At 40.7% G+C, this 18,450-nt stretch overlaps 2 protein-coding genes across 5 annotated transcripts; one reads left to right on the top strand and one right to left on the bottom strand.

The window, feature by feature from the left end:
• Window positions 1-840: 840 nt before the first annotated feature.
• Window positions 841-15,130, bottom strand: LOC142970457 (SPRY domain-containing protein 3-like). 4 transcript variants are annotated; one of them, XM_076110683.1, is made up of 11 exons: window positions 15,020-15,130; window positions 13,310-13,456; window positions 13,068-13,143; window positions 9,689-9,813; window positions 9,193-9,325; window positions 8,735-8,923; window positions 6,107-6,256; window positions 4,024-4,081; window positions 3,706-3,825; window positions 3,494-3,615; window positions 841-3,399 (listed from the first exon to the last, which is right to left on the bottom strand). In XM_076110683.1, exons 2-11 carry the CDS (start codon window positions 13,435-13,437, stop codon window positions 3,265-3,267), a joined length of 1,236 nt encoding a protein of 411 aa, XP_075966798.1. In that variant the 5' UTR covers window positions 13,438-13,456; window positions 15,020-15,130; the 3' UTR covers window positions 841-3,264. The 4 variants fall into 4 exon arrangements, with proteins under 4 accessions (XP_075966798.1, XP_075966797.1, XP_075966799.1 ...); XM_076110682.1 differs by having other exon boundaries at window positions 13,310-13,986; window positions 15,020-15,120; XM_076110684.1 differs by having other exon boundaries at window positions 8,747-8,923; window positions 13,310-13,986; window positions 15,020-15,120.
• Window positions 15,131-16,877: 1,747 nt separating this feature from the next.
• LOC142970596 (insulin-like growth factor-binding protein 6) lies at window positions 16,878-18,166 on the top strand. The gene is made up of 4 exons (XM_076110926.1): window positions 16,878-17,193; window positions 17,709-17,737; window positions 17,838-17,957; window positions 18,062-18,166. The coding sequence occupies exons 1-4, from the start codon at window positions 16,878-16,880 to the stop codon at window positions 18,164-18,166; spliced, it is 570 nt and encodes a 189-aa protein (XP_075967041.1).
• Window positions 18,167-18,450: the final 284 nt, after the last annotated feature.

The raw sequence follows: 18,450 nt of genomic DNA, 5'->3' as shown, positions 1-18,450 counted from the left end.
CTAGTGTTATAGTTGTGGGTAATTGTTAAAGCATCTTTTATTACCTACAAATAGACACCAAGATCATTCAAATCGGGGAAATACAAAGTTTTATTAAGAAAACAAATTTTTGGGAGGCCCAATTAGCGGCCATCTTGGATTTTTGAATGGCCAATCAGGCAGGCTTGACCAGATACCTCTGGAGAACAACTCCACCAAATTTCATACTTGTATCATAATTTGCACGATTAATCTACTATCTGCTCCACTATCAGGCCCGCTGTGGACGACACGCTCGAGTCTGCAAAGTCCTGAAGCTTCGCCCTGCTTCTGCAATGAGAGTGCTTGTTTATTAAAAGTTGAATGGTACTGAACGTGTCCAAATTGCAGCAATGCCCCCCAAGTGTGAAGTAGGCCGACATCGGATGAACGGTTTTCGACTCCAGATATGCAAAGTGTATACCCACTTACACACAGAGATTTCTTGCTTTATGTAATTAGTTAGAGGCAGCGCATACTATTGAACTTCAAGAACCACTATTGTATGTCCTTAAATTTGAATAGTTGAATAGAATGTCTGTAACATCAAGCCCAAAACACGCTGTAAATTATATGCTTCTCTGAACAGCTTTTAAATATAATCACTTAAAAAAAAAATACTAATAACTATAAAGCCTGCTATATGAAATTATCAAGGTTTAAACCTTAAAAAGTCATAATTTGAACCATGTTTAGGGGATTGAAATATTCAGTCTGCTTTTTACAAAACATCTAAGATGATCATATTACCAATTAAATTCAGGAGACAGCACTGAATGTAATTCTTTATAATTAAATTTGACACGACAGGAAAGGTCGAAGCAGGGTGTAAATATTCTTTATTTTTTTTAAATCAATTTTGGCATGTTTACCTGATTGATTCAAATGAAAAGAGACAGGGGGTACACACGAAAAGACAACATGAAAAAAACAACATGGGATCTACACAAGGGCTGGATTGAGAGGGACTTCCTTCATGATTAACTACACTAAAGATACAGGAGGGTTACATTTAAAAGTGTGTGGTAGACGGACAAAAGCAGAAGGAGACCATGGAAAGTGAAAAAAACAAACATGAGTACACCCTGTCTACAGTACAGGCTGATATGATGATGTGCAGAGTGTTTGCTCGGCACACAAATAGCAGCAGTTGAGCATCACATGAACATTAAGTCTTTACATCTTGTCTGCTGACCAGGGGGGGTGGGGGCACTTAATGGATGCAATAATTCCTTATTCAATTGAATTTCCAAGCAAGATTCAGAGGCCAGCATGGATCCAATGAGGTGTTTTCAGTGACCTGCAGAGTTCATAGACATGTGGCGCCTTCAGGATGCGGTGTAGAAGGAGGTTTTCAGTGTGAATGTGGTTCCACAAACATGAGTCAACATGAACCAACGTCCATTTCCAAAACCTACATGGATCATTTATTAAGGGTCCAGACTGGACACGTTCACACAGGCACTTTGTTCATTAGGTCAAATGTTTAACAGCAGGCTAAGCCTGAAGAAGTCCTTACATCTGTTGATGTCAGATTTAATATGAAATGGAAACTATATGATAATATATAGTAAATAAATCCTCTAAAAGTTGCAGTAACAATTAACAACCTATTGTGGTATTTTTAGGAGTAATTCAGAACTAGTATCACAGAAATCTGCAGAAGCACCTCCTTTATCGCTACAATCTTTGTAAAAGGAGGTGTTTTGAGTACAATTTGGTGTCACAATATGAAAACAATCATTTACTATTGACAGTGGAGTCAGTATTCTACTTTAACAGTATTCAATGTCAAAAACAGATTCATTCTGACCAAAAACAAAAAACGAATTACAGATTTTTAGCAATCGATGGTTGACTTTAACATACAGCGAAATCACAGCAATAACCATAGAAAAGACAAGGTACTTAATTTAGATTTTCAAATACACCTGAGAGCAGCAAATAATAGTTACAGTATGGCTTCATTTTCAAGATATTGAACTAGTGGAAAATGTACTTCTTTACCATGTTATGTCCTTAATTAGTCTTTTCCTGACAGGCTTTGAGTTGCTCTTCATAGTTTTTCCATTTTGAGACACTTTGGTGTCCACTTCATCCAAAACACCCTGTGATCTACAGACAATACACTCAATATCGTGACTTCTAATGTGTCTTTTTGTATCAAAAAGGCTCCACTAAGTTTGGCATTATTTGGGTTTGTTTGTGTGTCTATTAGGAAATCTGAAATATGTGCTCGGAGAACACGTTTATTGTATATGGATGTATATTTTACATTTATGTTATTTATATAAACTATATACACCAAATATCTCTATACTGGAAAAACAAAATCAAAGCGATCATATGACATGATTTGGGTTTACCTGTCGCATCTTTTAGACACAAATGTTTCTCTAAAAAGCTTTGGAGTGACTACGACCTACATGTTTGTCATGAGAGTACATCGTCTACCATTCGGTCAAAATCATACCTGAATAAAAAAAAGACAACAGCTCGTCATAAATGATTGACTTGGAAGCTTGCTTTTTAAAACATCTTACGCCAACGTAACAGTTAAATGTTTTAGATTTAACCTCAACAAGTCGTTCTTACACTTAACTATCACATAATTCCTAATGCATGTGGCTTGCACAAACCAAGCACTCATACTCGTACAGAACGACACTCGTAAAGCAGCTCATTTTACGGACATTGCTCCACAGAGTAAACTCACGGTTCATTCAGTGCGCCACTTCTTTTTTTGGAGGATTTTCTGAGCATTCTTTTTCAGACTACCACTCTCACTCACCACTGAGTGTCAGTAGCACACCGTCGTTAGGAAGACGTGCAGCAGGCTGTGAGAGGGCTGCTACATATTTACTGCTGATGAAAGGGTCCATGTGTAGGCTGGGGTCTGCTCTGATTGCATTTTTACATTCATTATTCTGGTGAGACGCTTTTCTTTTGGTATTTTATGTTAGTTTACACTCTGTGTGATGAAATTATCAAAAATAGTGTGTCACCAACACAAACCTCTGGTTTATTGCTTTTCTGTAAAACCATTTCATTATAAAGTACTTCTTTGAGGCACGCATGTTATATTAACATAAATAAATTTGATCATTCTTACAGCATGAGTCTCAGTCACCTTCTACACTGGAGTGACTTTTCAAGTAACATCTTGGAGCCTGTTGATGTGGAGGTAATATTTGTTATCTGATCTCCAAAGATGTAGTAGAGCTCCACCATTCCTCCGTTCTCTGCTCAGCCGCTAAGGGGGTGCAGGTCCACTCTGACCTTCTCCCCAGTGCTCATCATGCCAATCGTGGGGTACCAGCCTCCTACAGGTAAGGCCACGTCCCTCCGGCCCACAACCTTTCCATTTCTGGTGAAGAACACCTGCTCAAACACAAAAGGGGACAGCAAGAAGACAATGTATGTAAGCGAGGAAGACTCCCTGGTATTATATTCCAAGAATTTGACAGCATCTCACCGTGACCTTCCTCCCTTCCAATTCTTCTCCCTCATCCTCCTCATCTTCATTGTTTGCATACAAGTCATTCTGAACCTCGCTGGGTTTGGGAATCACATCGAGGTCCCAGTCGTCCACGTCATCTGAAAGAACCCGGACACAGAAATAGAAAGACTATTAGAGGTTGTACATGATGAGGCACAGTGCTTTGGAAACAATATGAAGATGATCACCTCCACCATCGAGGCTGTAGTCACGCGGGAACATGATCCCGCAGCCCATGATGTCCCCTTCAAAGCAGCGTGGTCCAAACGCGTCCCCGACCCCACTGCCCTGGAACAACTTTCCGTCATCTACACAGAACAACAGGGACGTTGATCAGAGCTGTATGTCACATGCACGAGAGAGTGCGATACAATTAAGACACGAGATGACGTCTGTTTCTAAAATGGCAAACAATAATAATAAAATACAAATCAGTACTTTCTTCCATGGCCAGAAACACGGGTGACAATTTGGTGCCATTACCATCAGGATCAGCCAACTCTCACCTGCATGATAGGCTATAGACCCTCTGCTCCAACCTGGATGTCTGTTTTTGGGGTAGTCCTGTGAGACAGAAGAGAAAATGACACCTTGTGATTGGATATCAACTAGTCTCATTAATGTCTCCATCCATTTTATGACCAGCCGAATCAACGACGCTGGTATTGTTTTCACTTTGTGAGTCTGTGTGTGTCTTCACGGCAAAATGTGGTGGAGCAGGAACTTCAACAGAAGAGGTTTTGAGTACTTTGCCAAGTGTTTAATGTCTGTGGACGGATTTTGTCACCGTGATAGCGTCCGTCTAAGACACAGTTACAAAACATTTGCAGGTCTGTAGCTGAGGCCGGGTTTGAAGATGGTTTGTGGTCTGAGCAAGGACGCTGGAATTATGTCAATATTTATGATCAACAGTTAATTGAGAGTATTTACAGTGATTTGTAACTGGAATTTGTTCAGGGGCCAGGTCTATTTACAGTGCAACTCCATTCCAAATGTTCTCAGTGTTTCTGGATGATGGGGAGCATTAGTTAAGAAGTCTGCTCACCGTACTTGTTTATTCCCATATTTTCTATCTAGCTTTGGGCATACAAAAGTGTTATTTCTACAAATATGGTGTGATGGACAAACATCTAAATTAACATCATCTTTCACCAAGCAATGCGACTCTGATGAGCTAAATCACCTCTAGACTACAGCGGCTTTCTACGAAGGGAGGGATTCCTGAAAGAAAAGAGATTCCCTTTACAGTGAAGTTGTAAATTCTAAGTAGAAATCATATAAGCCCCTGTAAGCAGAGGACTGATGTAGTGATGGGCACAGCAACAGATGGGAAAGGCAGATAAAGCAAAAGAAGATTGAAGAAAAAACACAGAATTAAAGAGACAATGAGACTTTCCCCCAAAGCAACACAAGAGAAAAGGAATGCACCGAAAACAATTGATTCTTCATCCAATATAAGCAACTATAAACTGTAAAGCATGTGTTACCCAGAGACAGACACCTTTGTTTTGATTTCTGTAGCGAGCGGTAACGCTTCCCATCAGACGACTGGAGATGACGGGGCATGGTACAAAACCTCAGGAATGACCGTTTAATGGATTTATAATGCTTCACCGGAACCGCAGACACACATCGAGAAAAACAATTCCAGGAAAACAACCAGCAAAATGACAGAGCTCTATTCTCCACGCCATCCGACCCGAGGGCGCAACGTGCCCACACACAGCAACTAACAGCAGAGGTGTCAAGGGGAGCCTAATGCAACAGTTACCCACCACCTCCCAGGCTGTGAGCACCGGTGCAGCTGGCAAAACAGCAGTGTGATTAGCAAAAAATCAAGCTCAATCAATTAGCGTCCAATAACTGAGACTCCCTGCCGACTGTGGCAATAACAGAGCCACACTTCATCTCATATCTGTTGTTTGAATGCCACGATGATTGCTCCCTCAGCCAACACTACGCCGTTTCATATTTCTATTGGACGGGACGTGCACGAGTTCATGCGAGGGCAAAGGCAGCTGAATGCATCTCCGATGTGTCAACATTCAACAAGTCTTCTCTCAGACCAAACTTATTTTTTCCAAAATATGCATCATCGATGGCTGTCATCCTTTGTGATTTAATAACACCTGATTAATTAGGACATCAACCTTTAATTGCTTTGCCTGAGGAATTGTTTTCTTTTCACCCCTTCTTGTGCACGGTGACTAAGGAAGCAAAATAAAGCAGGAACCGACAGAATCTGAGACAAAATAATCAGATGCGCTCATCTCATAACTAACCTATCACATACTTGACTGCAAGTGTTCTAGTTGACATGCAAACGGAACAACCTGCTTTCTATGGAAAACCAGATGTGGGGGTAAAATGAGAGAATATTTATTCTGTCGTTAGCTTTTGCTCTTTCGGTCATCCATCACTCAGACTGGAAACAGTGAGCGCAGCGGTGCATATGAGCGAGAGCGATGACGGGGAGAGAGGTTTTCTTTACCGACAGATAACCGCAGAGTGTGCAGTAAGTAACGGAGCGTGTCAATGATAATGACATGTGCTCATTATGGTGAGGACTAAAAAGGAGGAGGCTCGTACCCTGCGTGCCAGCCCCAGGGCAATATAACACTTCTCTCCAGCATCTGTGATCTCCAGTTCATAGTAGTGGAAGCGTGTGTTGAGAGGCCGGCGGGCCTGAGCCAAGCCCACGTCCACGATGCTCTTCCCTTTACCCACGTACTCCAGCAGCTGTGGGAATAACACAGACACACTCAGTGACCTGCTCAGCAGACAGACAGAGTTAGCATCACACAGCGGAGCATCTCGCAGGTAATGAGACAGATATTTCTCTCATGGGTTTATCGCGACCAACAGAGCTAGAAGAAGAGTGAAAACTGGTTATATTATATATATCTATGGGGTAGCCGAAAACATGTTCCCCAAATAAACCCTTATGTTGCTTCATATGCTGCTGGATGTGGTGTTACTGCAAACACTACGCGTTAGGCACAACAACTTTGTGAGACGATAACATGTCAGCATCATTTTAGTCTTATAGATAAAAAAATCAATAAAAACACACACACTCAATTTAATATACCCAGAAGTTTTGGTTGTACAGTCTTATCTAGAAACATCTGGTGGCTGATGTTAGCTCACTTTGAGGTTATCTATACACTATTAAGAGCATTAATAAAGCAGAAAAGAGGAGTAATGTCTATCTTAGCAGTGGATGAACTCACTCTCCCTCTGTTGTAACACAAGCTTCTCTGTGCTTTCTCTACACAGCCGGGCCGGCCGTGCGTTCCTTTTAGTGCATGTTAGTTCATGTTATTGTGCCCCGCTGGCTAGCTCACGGCCGGCGCTGTGAACTGCTCTCATATGGTGGTTACAGCTGATAATGCAGCGGTTTAATCTGGCCCATATAGAGAGACAAAGCCCTGCCCCAGTTCCACTCGCCTGCAGCACTTAAGTTTTTTTCTGAAACAGCTCAAACGGTGCGACAATAAATACTTTATGTATTTGCTATTCCATGCAAATTCATCCAAACGCATGCTTTAAGAACCTAACATTGAGTTGAGTCTTATTATTATTTAGATAAATCACAACAAAACTAGTGGAAGAGTTTATTCAAATTATTATAATGAAACAAAAGAGTGCGATAGCTTCAGATTCGGTCTCTGCTTCCCTCTCAGTTTTGAGAGAGCATGTTTTATTCACACGTTATCCTGTTAGGGATGTTAGATGATGAGGTTAAAAACTAGGTCTTGCAACATCATACGATTCTTTCTTTTCTGGAAAAGCGGGGGCAGGATTTTGGTTCGTCATCCCTGCACCGAACTGTTTGGGTCCACAATACAAAGAGTCTGAAGATAAAAGTCATGCGTGACTGTCTAGGCTCAACACGCCATTACTAACATGGAGAGCAGAGTTAACTTCTTTCATTAACAAAGAGTGAGATTAAAAAAATAGACCCATAATATTTGACATGTTTGAGCTCATCAAACCCAACCGCTGTCACTTCAACACTAAGAATAATAATGTTTGCTTAAATCTTAAAATCATACACCCACTTAAAATAAATAAAATATATTCCAAGTCTCATCCATCAGCCTTCACAGACCGGTTTGTTTTCAGAGAACTTCGCCTTCTTCTCTTCCCTTTCTGGCAGCGTGACAGTACGACCTCAAGGAGTAAACAGTTGCTCCGGTGCAAATGCGAGTAGATGAAAAAAACAAAACAGAAACAGAGGGTGCCTGATAGTTGGAGAGCACAACCCTGTAATCCAAAACCTTACATATATGACAATAACAAAATATCAAAGCACACTATGCTATCCATCATCAGCCCTGAAATTCCAAAGTTATTACATGTTTTGTTTTTATGTCCCGACAGCTTCCATGTACTGCTAAGAGGTGCAGATGTGTAATTGATGAGTTGCAGCGAGATGATCAGAGAGGACATTTGTAGCAATATAGCATAATTAAATGTGCGGGTGGCATACAGGTGCTGCCTAAGGGCTGCAGCGCTACGTTCCCCTCCCATCCTTTATCTATTCAGGTTTTATGTGTATAGTTTAACGTCTGAGTCAGACACAAACACTGCGTCACAGGGAGGGGTGGAGTCCCAAACAAAGAGAAAGAGAGAGAGAGAGAGGAGGTCAAGTAGTACTTTAGAGAAAGTATTGGTCTGTTCCCATCAGGTATTTAGCAAAAGCTAATATTTACGTCTGAATTTCTGAATCGACCATCTGGGATTTGGGGTTAGGACTTGCTATCTAAACGTTTGCACTTTGCCTTAATTAACCCCAAAATAAATATAATATTTTATCATACATATTGAAATGAAATTCTAAACATGTGTTGTTACAGACCAGGACTTAATGGGAACTAATGGATAAAACTGAATGAAATACAGGAGCGATGGAGTGACTCAAACAAGTGATGTACCTTGAGGAGTCAAGCTAACAACATCAGTTAGCAGACAACCTTAATTAAAGCTTTCTGATATATAACATACCAATTATCTTGTGTACACAGACTCTTCCTCTGCGTCATCCTCCTACTGATACAAGTGAATCACTACACATCGCGAACATTTAAATAGGGAGACAACCTGCTACATGTTTATGCTGTACTTTATGTCCCTGACTGTTTACAGTCTAATTGGTAAAAGACATGATGAACATCTTTTAGTATATACACATCTCTCAGCAACAGGACATACCGTGCCGGTCACCTTGATGTCATGGAGACGGCCCCAGTCCTCCTCATGACTATCCACGATCATCTGTCCATCATCCTCTTCCGTCCCCCATTCAGCGTTCAGGTCCAGCAGCACTTCTTCTCCCAAAGAGTGCATTCCCACTGCGGGGAAGAGAGCGTCAGGAGACGCTGGGATGTCCACACTGCCGACCTAGGCACACAATCAGACACAGTATTGTTCAGGGAACGCTAGCTGGGAATATATATATATATATATATATATATATATATATATATATATATATATATATATATATATATATATATATATATATATATATATATATATATATATATATATATATATATATATATATATATATATATATATATATATATATATATATATATATATTTGTTGAATGGCTGAATAAATTCTGTCTCAGGAAATAAAGATATGATGTTAACAGAGCACTTTACTTCTTTGCCATTTTTGGTAAAAAACACAGTTAGCTGTCCATCATCAGAGTCCAGAGAAACTCCACAGCCGATTCGGTCTCCTCTGCAGCATTTTGGACCAAACTGCTGTCCTACAGTGTTGCCATTATACAGCCTGTGGAGAGACACGTATGGGAGGTTGAATGGCTAATCATTAAGGCTCATCGTTATCTTCTGGAGTTTTTCTGGACAATCTTATATCTAGAAAATGGGGCCAGTAACAGTAAGAAAAGATTCAGTAAGAAACAGTAAGAAAATGAAGGAAATAATGGCACAAAATCAACAGCTCATTTGTGTCATCTCCCTCTATGTAAGTCTCTCTAAAAGAAGGGATCTCTTAACGACCAGTACGTATGGACAGGTGGAATGATGAACCTGTTTCAACATTCATATGGCTATTATTTTCTGGACCTCCATGTATCATTAACAACATGTTCAGTCTATAGTATATGTAAAGAAAAGCATCCTTGTCACATACTTGCCATCATCAGCATGAAAAGCCACAGAGTGTGGGAGCCAGCCGGGCTGATGGTCCAGCTTGTAGAGCTGAGGCACCAAACCAACAGCAATCATTCCCCGCACTCCGGTATCGATGATGGTCACCTGCAAACACCACAGGTTGAATAACCACAAATGGATTATCTTGGTCTTAAAACAGTAGTCTCACCAAGTTCACTTAATTTTAATCGGAAGGGTGTCATTAAATTCTGTGAACAACCTGAGATTCGGAGAAGTGAGAATCAAAGCGTAGTTTCTTCTAAATATTGTGAGGAGTCATTCAATTCTCGAAACATCTTTGAGACTCAACCTTGGGCTCCCTATTACACATCATGTGTGGGAGGCTTTTATAACAAACGTAGTTGAGGCAGAGGAAGTGTATGAAAGGAGGGGAGCGAGGGTGAAGGACACAGAATTATTGTCTTTTGGTGGTTGTTGTTGTCACACATGGGGTGAGTCACCCACTGAGATGAATCAAAGAACACGCACAGTGAATGTATGTTAGGGTTACAAATAAACAGGTTATGTAAGCAAAGTAATCCAGCTAACACTACTTTATACTTCAACGAACAAGCCATGCTAGCTGCTCTGCGACGCTGTACTTATGCTTTGAGCTAAATGCTAATGCTAGATGTTGATTTGCCATCTTAGTTTAGCATGTTAGCAGGCTAATATTTGCTAATTACCACTAAACACAAAGCACAACTGAGGCTGATAGGAATGTCATTAGTTTTGCCGACATTTAGTCATAAAGTAAAGTACTGGACTAATACAGTTTTGACGCTGGTGCTGCTACCGGTGTCCAAAGTGAGAGGGGATCATTCTCTGCAGACCACAAATGTCTGTGTACAATTTCATGGCAATCAATCCGACAGTTAACCTCCTAGTTATACAGGTTTTATGATAGGAACATCACACAAGGTGACATTTCAAAGGGCCCACTTGAGGGATGCAGTTTCATTTGCCAGAAAAGCTTTCTGTCTCGGCTCCGTCGGGCTTTTTAACTTGCCTTTACATTTTGCTTTTGGGTTGGCACTGCTTCTCTTTTCACTTCATAGAGTTTCCAAACCAACCTGAAACTATATAGCATCTCTTTTGTACAGAGCTGCCTGTCGGTTCAAAGTGAAAACCCTGAGGTAAAGAGCTGGCCTTTACCGTTGTTATCATAACCGAATACTGACCATATGACATCATCCCTAGGGAGCCGTACATGGAAGCACTGCAATCGGAGTACAGCTGGCAAATCCAGGACAAGGAGCGGAAGAAACTCTTAAGTTCTTTCCCATGACCTCAACGCTGGCCTCCTGAGAGTGAGAAGTAACCTTTTTCTTTTTCTGTGTCAGTGTAAAACATGCAGATCAACCCTAAAATCTACTGCCAGATCTACAATCAGCATCCCCTTCCCTAACAGTTATTAGCACATACGCTCATTGACGCAAATCGTCCCCTTTCCTCCTCCTACGTGGCTCCCACGAAGTGAGTCACGGGGACGAAGCACACGCAAGTAAAAAGGTTGAGAGGGTTAGTTACTGTTTCACTACACGTGAGCAGGATGCGTGTGAGTGTGTTTCAGGCAAGTTTGAACACGGTTAATTCTGAGGAACAGTCAGTCCTGGGATGTTTGTGCACTACAGTGTCTAGACTACCGAGGACTGAAATAAACAAACCAGAACACCATTTGTAACGAGCTGTAACTTATTTGGCTTTGTGAAACCAGTTTGCCAGGGCTGAGATAAGAAAGCCCCTGTATCAGATCGTATCAGTACATCCATCACGTCGAAAGCACGACCGAAACTCGAATACACTGCGTCTGTATGCAGCAGCTGTGCTACAGTATGTAGTACAGTATTGACCCTTCATACTGGCTGTTTTACTGGCTGCTAGCTGGGGCTGTTTACAAATAAACAATCTGACTCAGCTGGTGTCAACAGCGTAGTGGTGTACACTTTGTTGCTGGCATTTTAGCACAATGTCATGCAAGTAGCCATCAAGTGCATATTTCACGTTTTGAAACGACGTTTCCAAACTACTCATGGAGCTAACATGATCTCAATGAGCTAGCTAGCTACAGCTGATTAAAATCTCCCCACAACATCTGTAATTCCAGGTGCCAAAATGGTTGCTTGCTTGCTCGAGATGTGAATCCTGTTTTTTTTGTCTGTCGCCTCCTGAACTCAAGGACTCGTTGGTTTGAAACGTGCAGAAAATGTTAAGCTCAAAATCTTCCTTTGTTATCATTGCAAGCGACGCATGTTCCATGCTAGGGTGGAAGGCTTGACAGGCTTAGCAACAGTAACGACATGGGGCTGGACTCACAACACTGTTTGGGTGAAGTGAATCGATGCTAATAACACACACTTTCTGCAGACAAACTGCAGGGAATGTGTGCGACCCTAGCGAATACATTTACTGAGTTTCTGGAAGACTTCAGCTCTTTTTAATTGGTTTCTCCTCTGATCCAAAAATATGTTGCTGTCTCACTTTAATCACAGAGGTTTTACAATAACAAAAAGCATGTGATCAACAGATATAGAGACACGTTGACTGAACAGTGCGTCAGGAGGAGATGTACAGCATGCAAAGGTGAATCTATCGCTATTTTCTGTGCTGGGACTTAATTGCTGACACATTGCTTCTGACTTTAGTATAAATTATTTTGGCATATGACTTGAAGAAACAACATTAGCTTCAGTACTCACTGTACTTTCAGTCCCAGCAAACAATATAGATCAGAATATAAGTCCAAGCTGAGAGATCGTTGTGTCTCATAAAAGAGCGGTTCTCAGGTAAGTGTCATGATTTCCTTTTCAGGATGGCTCAGCGCAATGAAGACAAGCACTGAGACACACCGACAAGCCTCCTGTCATCAACACGGAACAAGGGCCGAGTCCTAAATCCATAATGAATACTAACAATATAAAAGTAAACACTATATACTAATTCACAGTACACTATTTTGACAGAAAACAAATGTACTTTATTACTTTCTACTCACAGGAAATGAAAAAAAGATGTGGGCCACTGTTGACAGTTTCAAATATGCTGCAGAATGTTTTTATAAAATAGTCGTACTTTACTTTTTTATGTTGTTGTCTGAAATGTATCTGAGCCGATACTTCAGGTACTCGATAACCAATGAATTGTGGTGAATTTGTTATATTTCCAGCTCCAAGAAGCTCCTTCATTTCTGTGGTGTTCTGCATTATCGACCGATAACTTTTCAACCAAACCACAAAAAACTATTGATTTGTGTGCAGAAAACCTGTTGGACTGATGAAGCTTATTTATAAGTATTACATAGAGGTATGGTTTTCTTAATTGTCGTATCAATAGTGATGGATTGAAAGAAAAACTCTTACTTCAAAGTAGCGATTTCTTCTCGACAATGGCCTGGCTGCAACAAAACAGCCGACTTCATCTGAATTCCCATGATATCTACAAGGAAATGCAACAAGAAAAAAACACTAAATATGACCGTAATCATCACAAAGTGGGATGCTGATTTAGCGAGCGGAGGAACAGCTCTAGCATTAAATGAGGGACTAAATCACAGAAGGAATCCGTGTCTCCAGTTCAAACACTCATCGCTCATCACTGCTACCTGAGCACGTCTCCGTCTCTCAGCATCCTTTTGAGCCGCTCCCGGTATCGCACTGCTCGCACTTCACGAATTTCTCGAATTCGCCTCCTCCAGTTCAGAAAGCGGTAATGAAGGTTTATGTCGTCCATGTCTGAAAATCATTACAATCTGGGACACAAATCAAAACGATGTATTACACAACATTAAATATTCATCTTAGAATAATGTATGTATATAATTTCTGCCTGGTGTTTTTTTTTTTTTTTAATGAAATATTCAAATGTAGATGTTCCTGTGTTTGTTCAGTCAATGGTTAAAGCCATAAGAGCTTGTTGGGGGAAAAAGGACACCTCCAAAAAAACAGCACAGGTCGTCCTTAAAACCACGGCAAACCTCTTAGACCACAACATGATTACATCTGTTGCCTGACTACCAGAGGGACCTGGCTTTGATCCTCAGGCCAAACCCTTCCTGCAAGGACTTGATGCAATTGTGTTTTTCCATTTATGTTTAATCCCACATTCCAGAGACAAGCAAAGGCCTGGACAGTGATTGTACACCGTCAACAGGCACAAACGTGAGTCCATTAGTTGTGTTAGCCCCGTGGTGGTCAGGTGTCTCCCTCGGGTGTCTTCCACTCCAGGTGAACTCCAACTGACTCAGTGATGCGTTTCTGGTCTAACTGGAACACTGCAAACCTAAATGCCAACATTTGAACTCAATTTCTCACTGTTGTAGGACTGCAAACCATGATAGTTTACATTATTTATCAATCTGAAGTTTCTTTCCTCAATTATTAAATCAATTGTCTTGTCTATAAAATGTCAGAACTTAATGAGTTAATGAATGCCTATCAAAACAGTTTTTCATATATTAATATTTGCAGCTTATTGTTCTGTCTAACTAATTTATCAGCTATCAGCCAAACGTCGGTGCATTTAACTGGTATACTAGTATTGCAAATATGCCCACAAGAGACTTCATTGATGCGTTGAGGATTTTTTGCATTTAAAGAACCTATTGATATTTATTATTTTAAAGAAAAATGTCTTTGATCAAGAGGTAAATCCATCAAGTCTTTGACGAAGAAGAAGCAGCAGGCACAGCTCAACATGTGTTTACTGTGGATCAATACAAGGTTGAACATGTAACACAAGTACAGAGTTATGATTACAGCATAGCGGGCCTAAATTATTAACTATATGCTTTGTTGGTCCTTTCACATTTATAACTCAGTATATTAATAACAAAAGTATTTTATTATGTGACTTCTTTCATGTCCACTGGCTCAGTGGTGGATCACTACAGCACGGAGCCACAGTGTAGCGTGACACAGACTGACGTCACGTGAGGGGGGAAATAGTTTCGTTGCCGAAACAAAAGTTCTGTTCCTTGAAAACTATGGGCTCTTTTTTCCAAAGTGATAATGAAACCGAGTTACCAGCCCGAATACGACTTAATAATACAGTTGAGGATCTAGTTGGTGATGTGTTTTGATAAGGTAAAGAAATTATGCGAACCATTATCTCAGATTAACTTCTTCGGTTTACCGTTTTACGAGCCTACCGTAAACGCAGCATCGTATTTCCCAAACTACAGGCACGACTCGGTTGGCCGGCTGGCTGCTTTCAGCGTAACAGCATTAAGGCTAATTATGTACTGTAAACATGATTATATCTCAGGTTACACGCAGACTATTCACAGCCTATTTGTCTCATGTGGGTTCCTTACTGTTTTACAACTTGTAACGCGTCGTCCTTCGGTTTTTCTTCCAATTTTAAGGAGGTGAAGTCTGTCACTTTATGTCCAACCTGCCAAGCCGGAAGTCCCGCCCACTCAACCAATCACATCAGAGGATACATGTGTGTAGTCTTTAACCGGTGCACTGCCGTGTGTTAATGTAGTCTTTTAACAGGTTTTACGGTTGGTGTTTGCATAATGTTTTACATGAGGAGTGCTCAGCTATTCAAATACGGGGGGGGGGGGGTGAAAGACTTTAGGGCTTTGTAAGAACAGAAGCATCGTAACCTTAAGGTTTCATCAAAGACAAGTAGTTTTTACGAAAACTTATTTTATACAAAAGTGGGCTATTAATAAAAACGTAACTTTGGGTGAATTCTTTTTATACCTTTTAGTCTATATTCTACAGTCATATTTAATGAAGTTTTGTTTTACTTTTGGAAAGGCAAGAATCACAGAGTAGTTAAAGTCTAGTCTTAGTCTCATAAAGAGGACATCCCATTGAAGTCCGCTTTGGACATCTTTTCTCTGGGGTAATAATATGTGAGAAGCAGCTAAAAAAAGATATTACCAAAAATCCTTAAGTGATGAGTTGTGGCCTTTTCATTAAATTTGTCTTGTATCACAGGGTAATCTAATGTTGTGATATTGATATATATCATTGTGTAGGTTTAGTACATTTTACATCGAAATTTAATTAAGAAACTGTTGCATACAGAACAGATGAAAACTGTTCTTATGTAAAAAAATAAATAAAATCAAGATACCTTATTACATTAATGAAAACATCCTATGAATTCAGAATCACCACAGAGGCCAGATGAAGTAGTCTAAGTGATATTCAAGTCACGTAACTGTATTTCTGTATTGGCCTATATTTACAACAATATTGTATTTGTATCTATAAAGTTGTCACAAACTGGGGATTAAGACATGTTTGAGATCACGTCTTCCAATTCAATCTGTTTGTGACTCACAGTCAGTGGAATTTGTAGGGTGGGACTTTTTGCTTGTAGCTATTAATGTCTTAGTCATCCAACCTTGATCGGCACTCCTTCAGCCTCTCAGTGTGGCCATTTCCTATGAATCTTTAGCCCCTGCAGTTACAGACTTTGTAAACACGCTCTAGGAACGAAGTGTTTGTTTATGGTTGCCATTTAAACAAACGTCCTAACAATGTCAAAAACAGGAACGGAAAGGGAGGAAATAACTACTTTTACTCTTTTTTTATTGTGACTGGGTGTTCTTTTCACAGCTCTTGTTTTATTTTGAGTATTTTATAAGGAAAGTGGGTTTGTTTATATGTAAACACATTTCTCACTGAATTTATGTGCATTTCAAATTATGCTCAAAGTAGTGTGTTGTCGGCTCACAATAATCTCCTTAAACTGCACATAACTGTTTGGATTATGAGGCCGTTTACTATATATAACATCTCAACATTGAACTTGGTTGAGGTGGAGCTAGGTTTGCATTATATTTGATAATCTCCTTATAGGTTTGTATGTTAAATCTGCAAAGTAACTTGTGACAAAGTGACTGATAAATGATGAAAACAACCAATGGTATGTGTGTGTGCGTGTCAGAGACAAGGGAAAACGGGGTGTGCTCAGCTGTGTGAAAACATTCTCCATCATGTACCCTCCCATACCTTTCCCCACTTCGACTCTTTAAAAGCTGCTGCCAGTCGTGTCTGGCAGCCTCATTATCATTTTGTCTTGGCTTGAGGGAATTACTATCCACCTTTTGACACACTGCAGTCAGTGGATCTAAACTAAGACTAAGTCCTCAGTCAACAAGTCAGTCAGTTGACTGTTAGCATTTATTAGTGGACGACTTTCAGAGTGAGATGCTTCTGTATTTAGACATCCTGGTGCTGCTCCTCCTGCAGCCGGCTTTGTCGAGCTCAATGGTGCCGACCACACCGTCCAGAGGATGTCCCACTTGTAAATCGAAGTCCACACAGAGTCAGCCGGCTGTAGATTCAAATTCCACCGCTCCGGCCGTTGGAGAACCATGTGGGGTCTACACTCTGAGCTGCGCCCACGGTCTACGTTGTGCACCTTCAGAGGATGAGCCGAGGCCCCTCCGTGCCCTTCTGGAAGGCAGGGGAGTCTGCAGTAACGCCAGCGGCGTCAGCCCGACTGAAAATGTCCAGACTGTAGGTAAGATGAAATTCAGGCTTAGGTGAGGTTCATGATTTATGGATTTTCAAAACTCACCATTTCCTGATTAATTTGCCAGTGTTTGAGAGGGTGACGTCATTACATTTCACATCTAATCAGCAAATGAGCGTTCAATCAATCCTGCTGTAATTTGATCCTTAGTTTGTGATAGTTACGAGGACATTTGAATAGAGAAACACAGCTGTTTTTACACAATGAGTTCATTTTTCCACAAATCAGTCCCAGGCGAGCTGTTACTTAAGAACAATAGATGTAGTGAAACAGCAGTTGGCTGCATGAGAAATGTTTTTATGGCTCAGTGGCCGCAGTACAACCACTGATTTTATTTTCAAGGTTGGTTTTTATCACATCTATTAGTGCTTTTAGTTCTATAGTTCATACAAATGAATAATTGGAGCTGACCTCACAATAAAATGAAATGAATGTTGTTTGATTTACGTAGGTAGTCACGCAGTAACAAGTTGCTCAATGTTTTTGTCTGTGTCTGATCCTAGACCCAGCAACTACTGAGGATCCAGACGAGGTAACTAAACTTCATCTAACGACCTTAGTAATTCAGAGAAACAGTACATGAGTTGAACTCAATCAGACCTTCACATGTATCTGTTGAACTCTCCCTACAGGCTCCATGTCGTAAACTGCTGACTTCACTTATCAAAGGTCTTGATGCCCATTTAATTAAGTCCAATCATGATATCTACATGCCCAACTGTGACAAGCGTGGTTTCTTCCGAAAGAAGCAGGTATGTTTGCAAATAAGACGAAAGCATGTCAACAAGACTTTCCTACAGATGTGTGGTTGTATTTCCAGCTGCAAAACCAATCTTTGTTTGCTCTGTTTGGGCAGTGTTGGTCGTCTCGAGGTAAGCGACGTGGCAAGTGCTGGTGTGTGGATCAGAAGGGCATGCCAGTCTCCACAAACACTAAGCAGAGGGGAGGCCTGAGTTGTTAAAATGCATGATGCCCGGACTGAAGCAGAGGAGGCTGAAGCTTCATCACCGATACGAGATAAAGATGAAGGAACACCAATACAGAGTCTAACGGAGCTCAACACAGTCTCTCATTTCATGTTCCACCAGCCAGAAACAGCTCTCCACCAATGAAAAGCTGTTTCCAAATCAGGTGTAACTTTGTATCCTTGCGCCCTCTACTGAACATATTGGGAGTGTATTGATTAGACATTACTGTCATATCAACTGATATGAGATGTCAATGTACACTTTATCAAATGTGTAT

This window comes from Anarhichas minor, unplaced genomic scaffold, assembly GCF_050575085.1.
Source record: "Anarhichas minor isolate MPS153535 unplaced genomic scaffold, ASM5057508v1 ptg000043l, whole genome shotgun sequence".
NCBI classification, from domain to species: domain Eukaryota; kingdom Metazoa; phylum Chordata; class Actinopteri; order Perciformes; family Anarhichadidae; genus Anarhichas; species Anarhichas minor.
The sequence above is the reverse complement of the archived record's forward strand: the minus strand, read 5'-3'. Positions and strand labels throughout refer to the sequence as shown.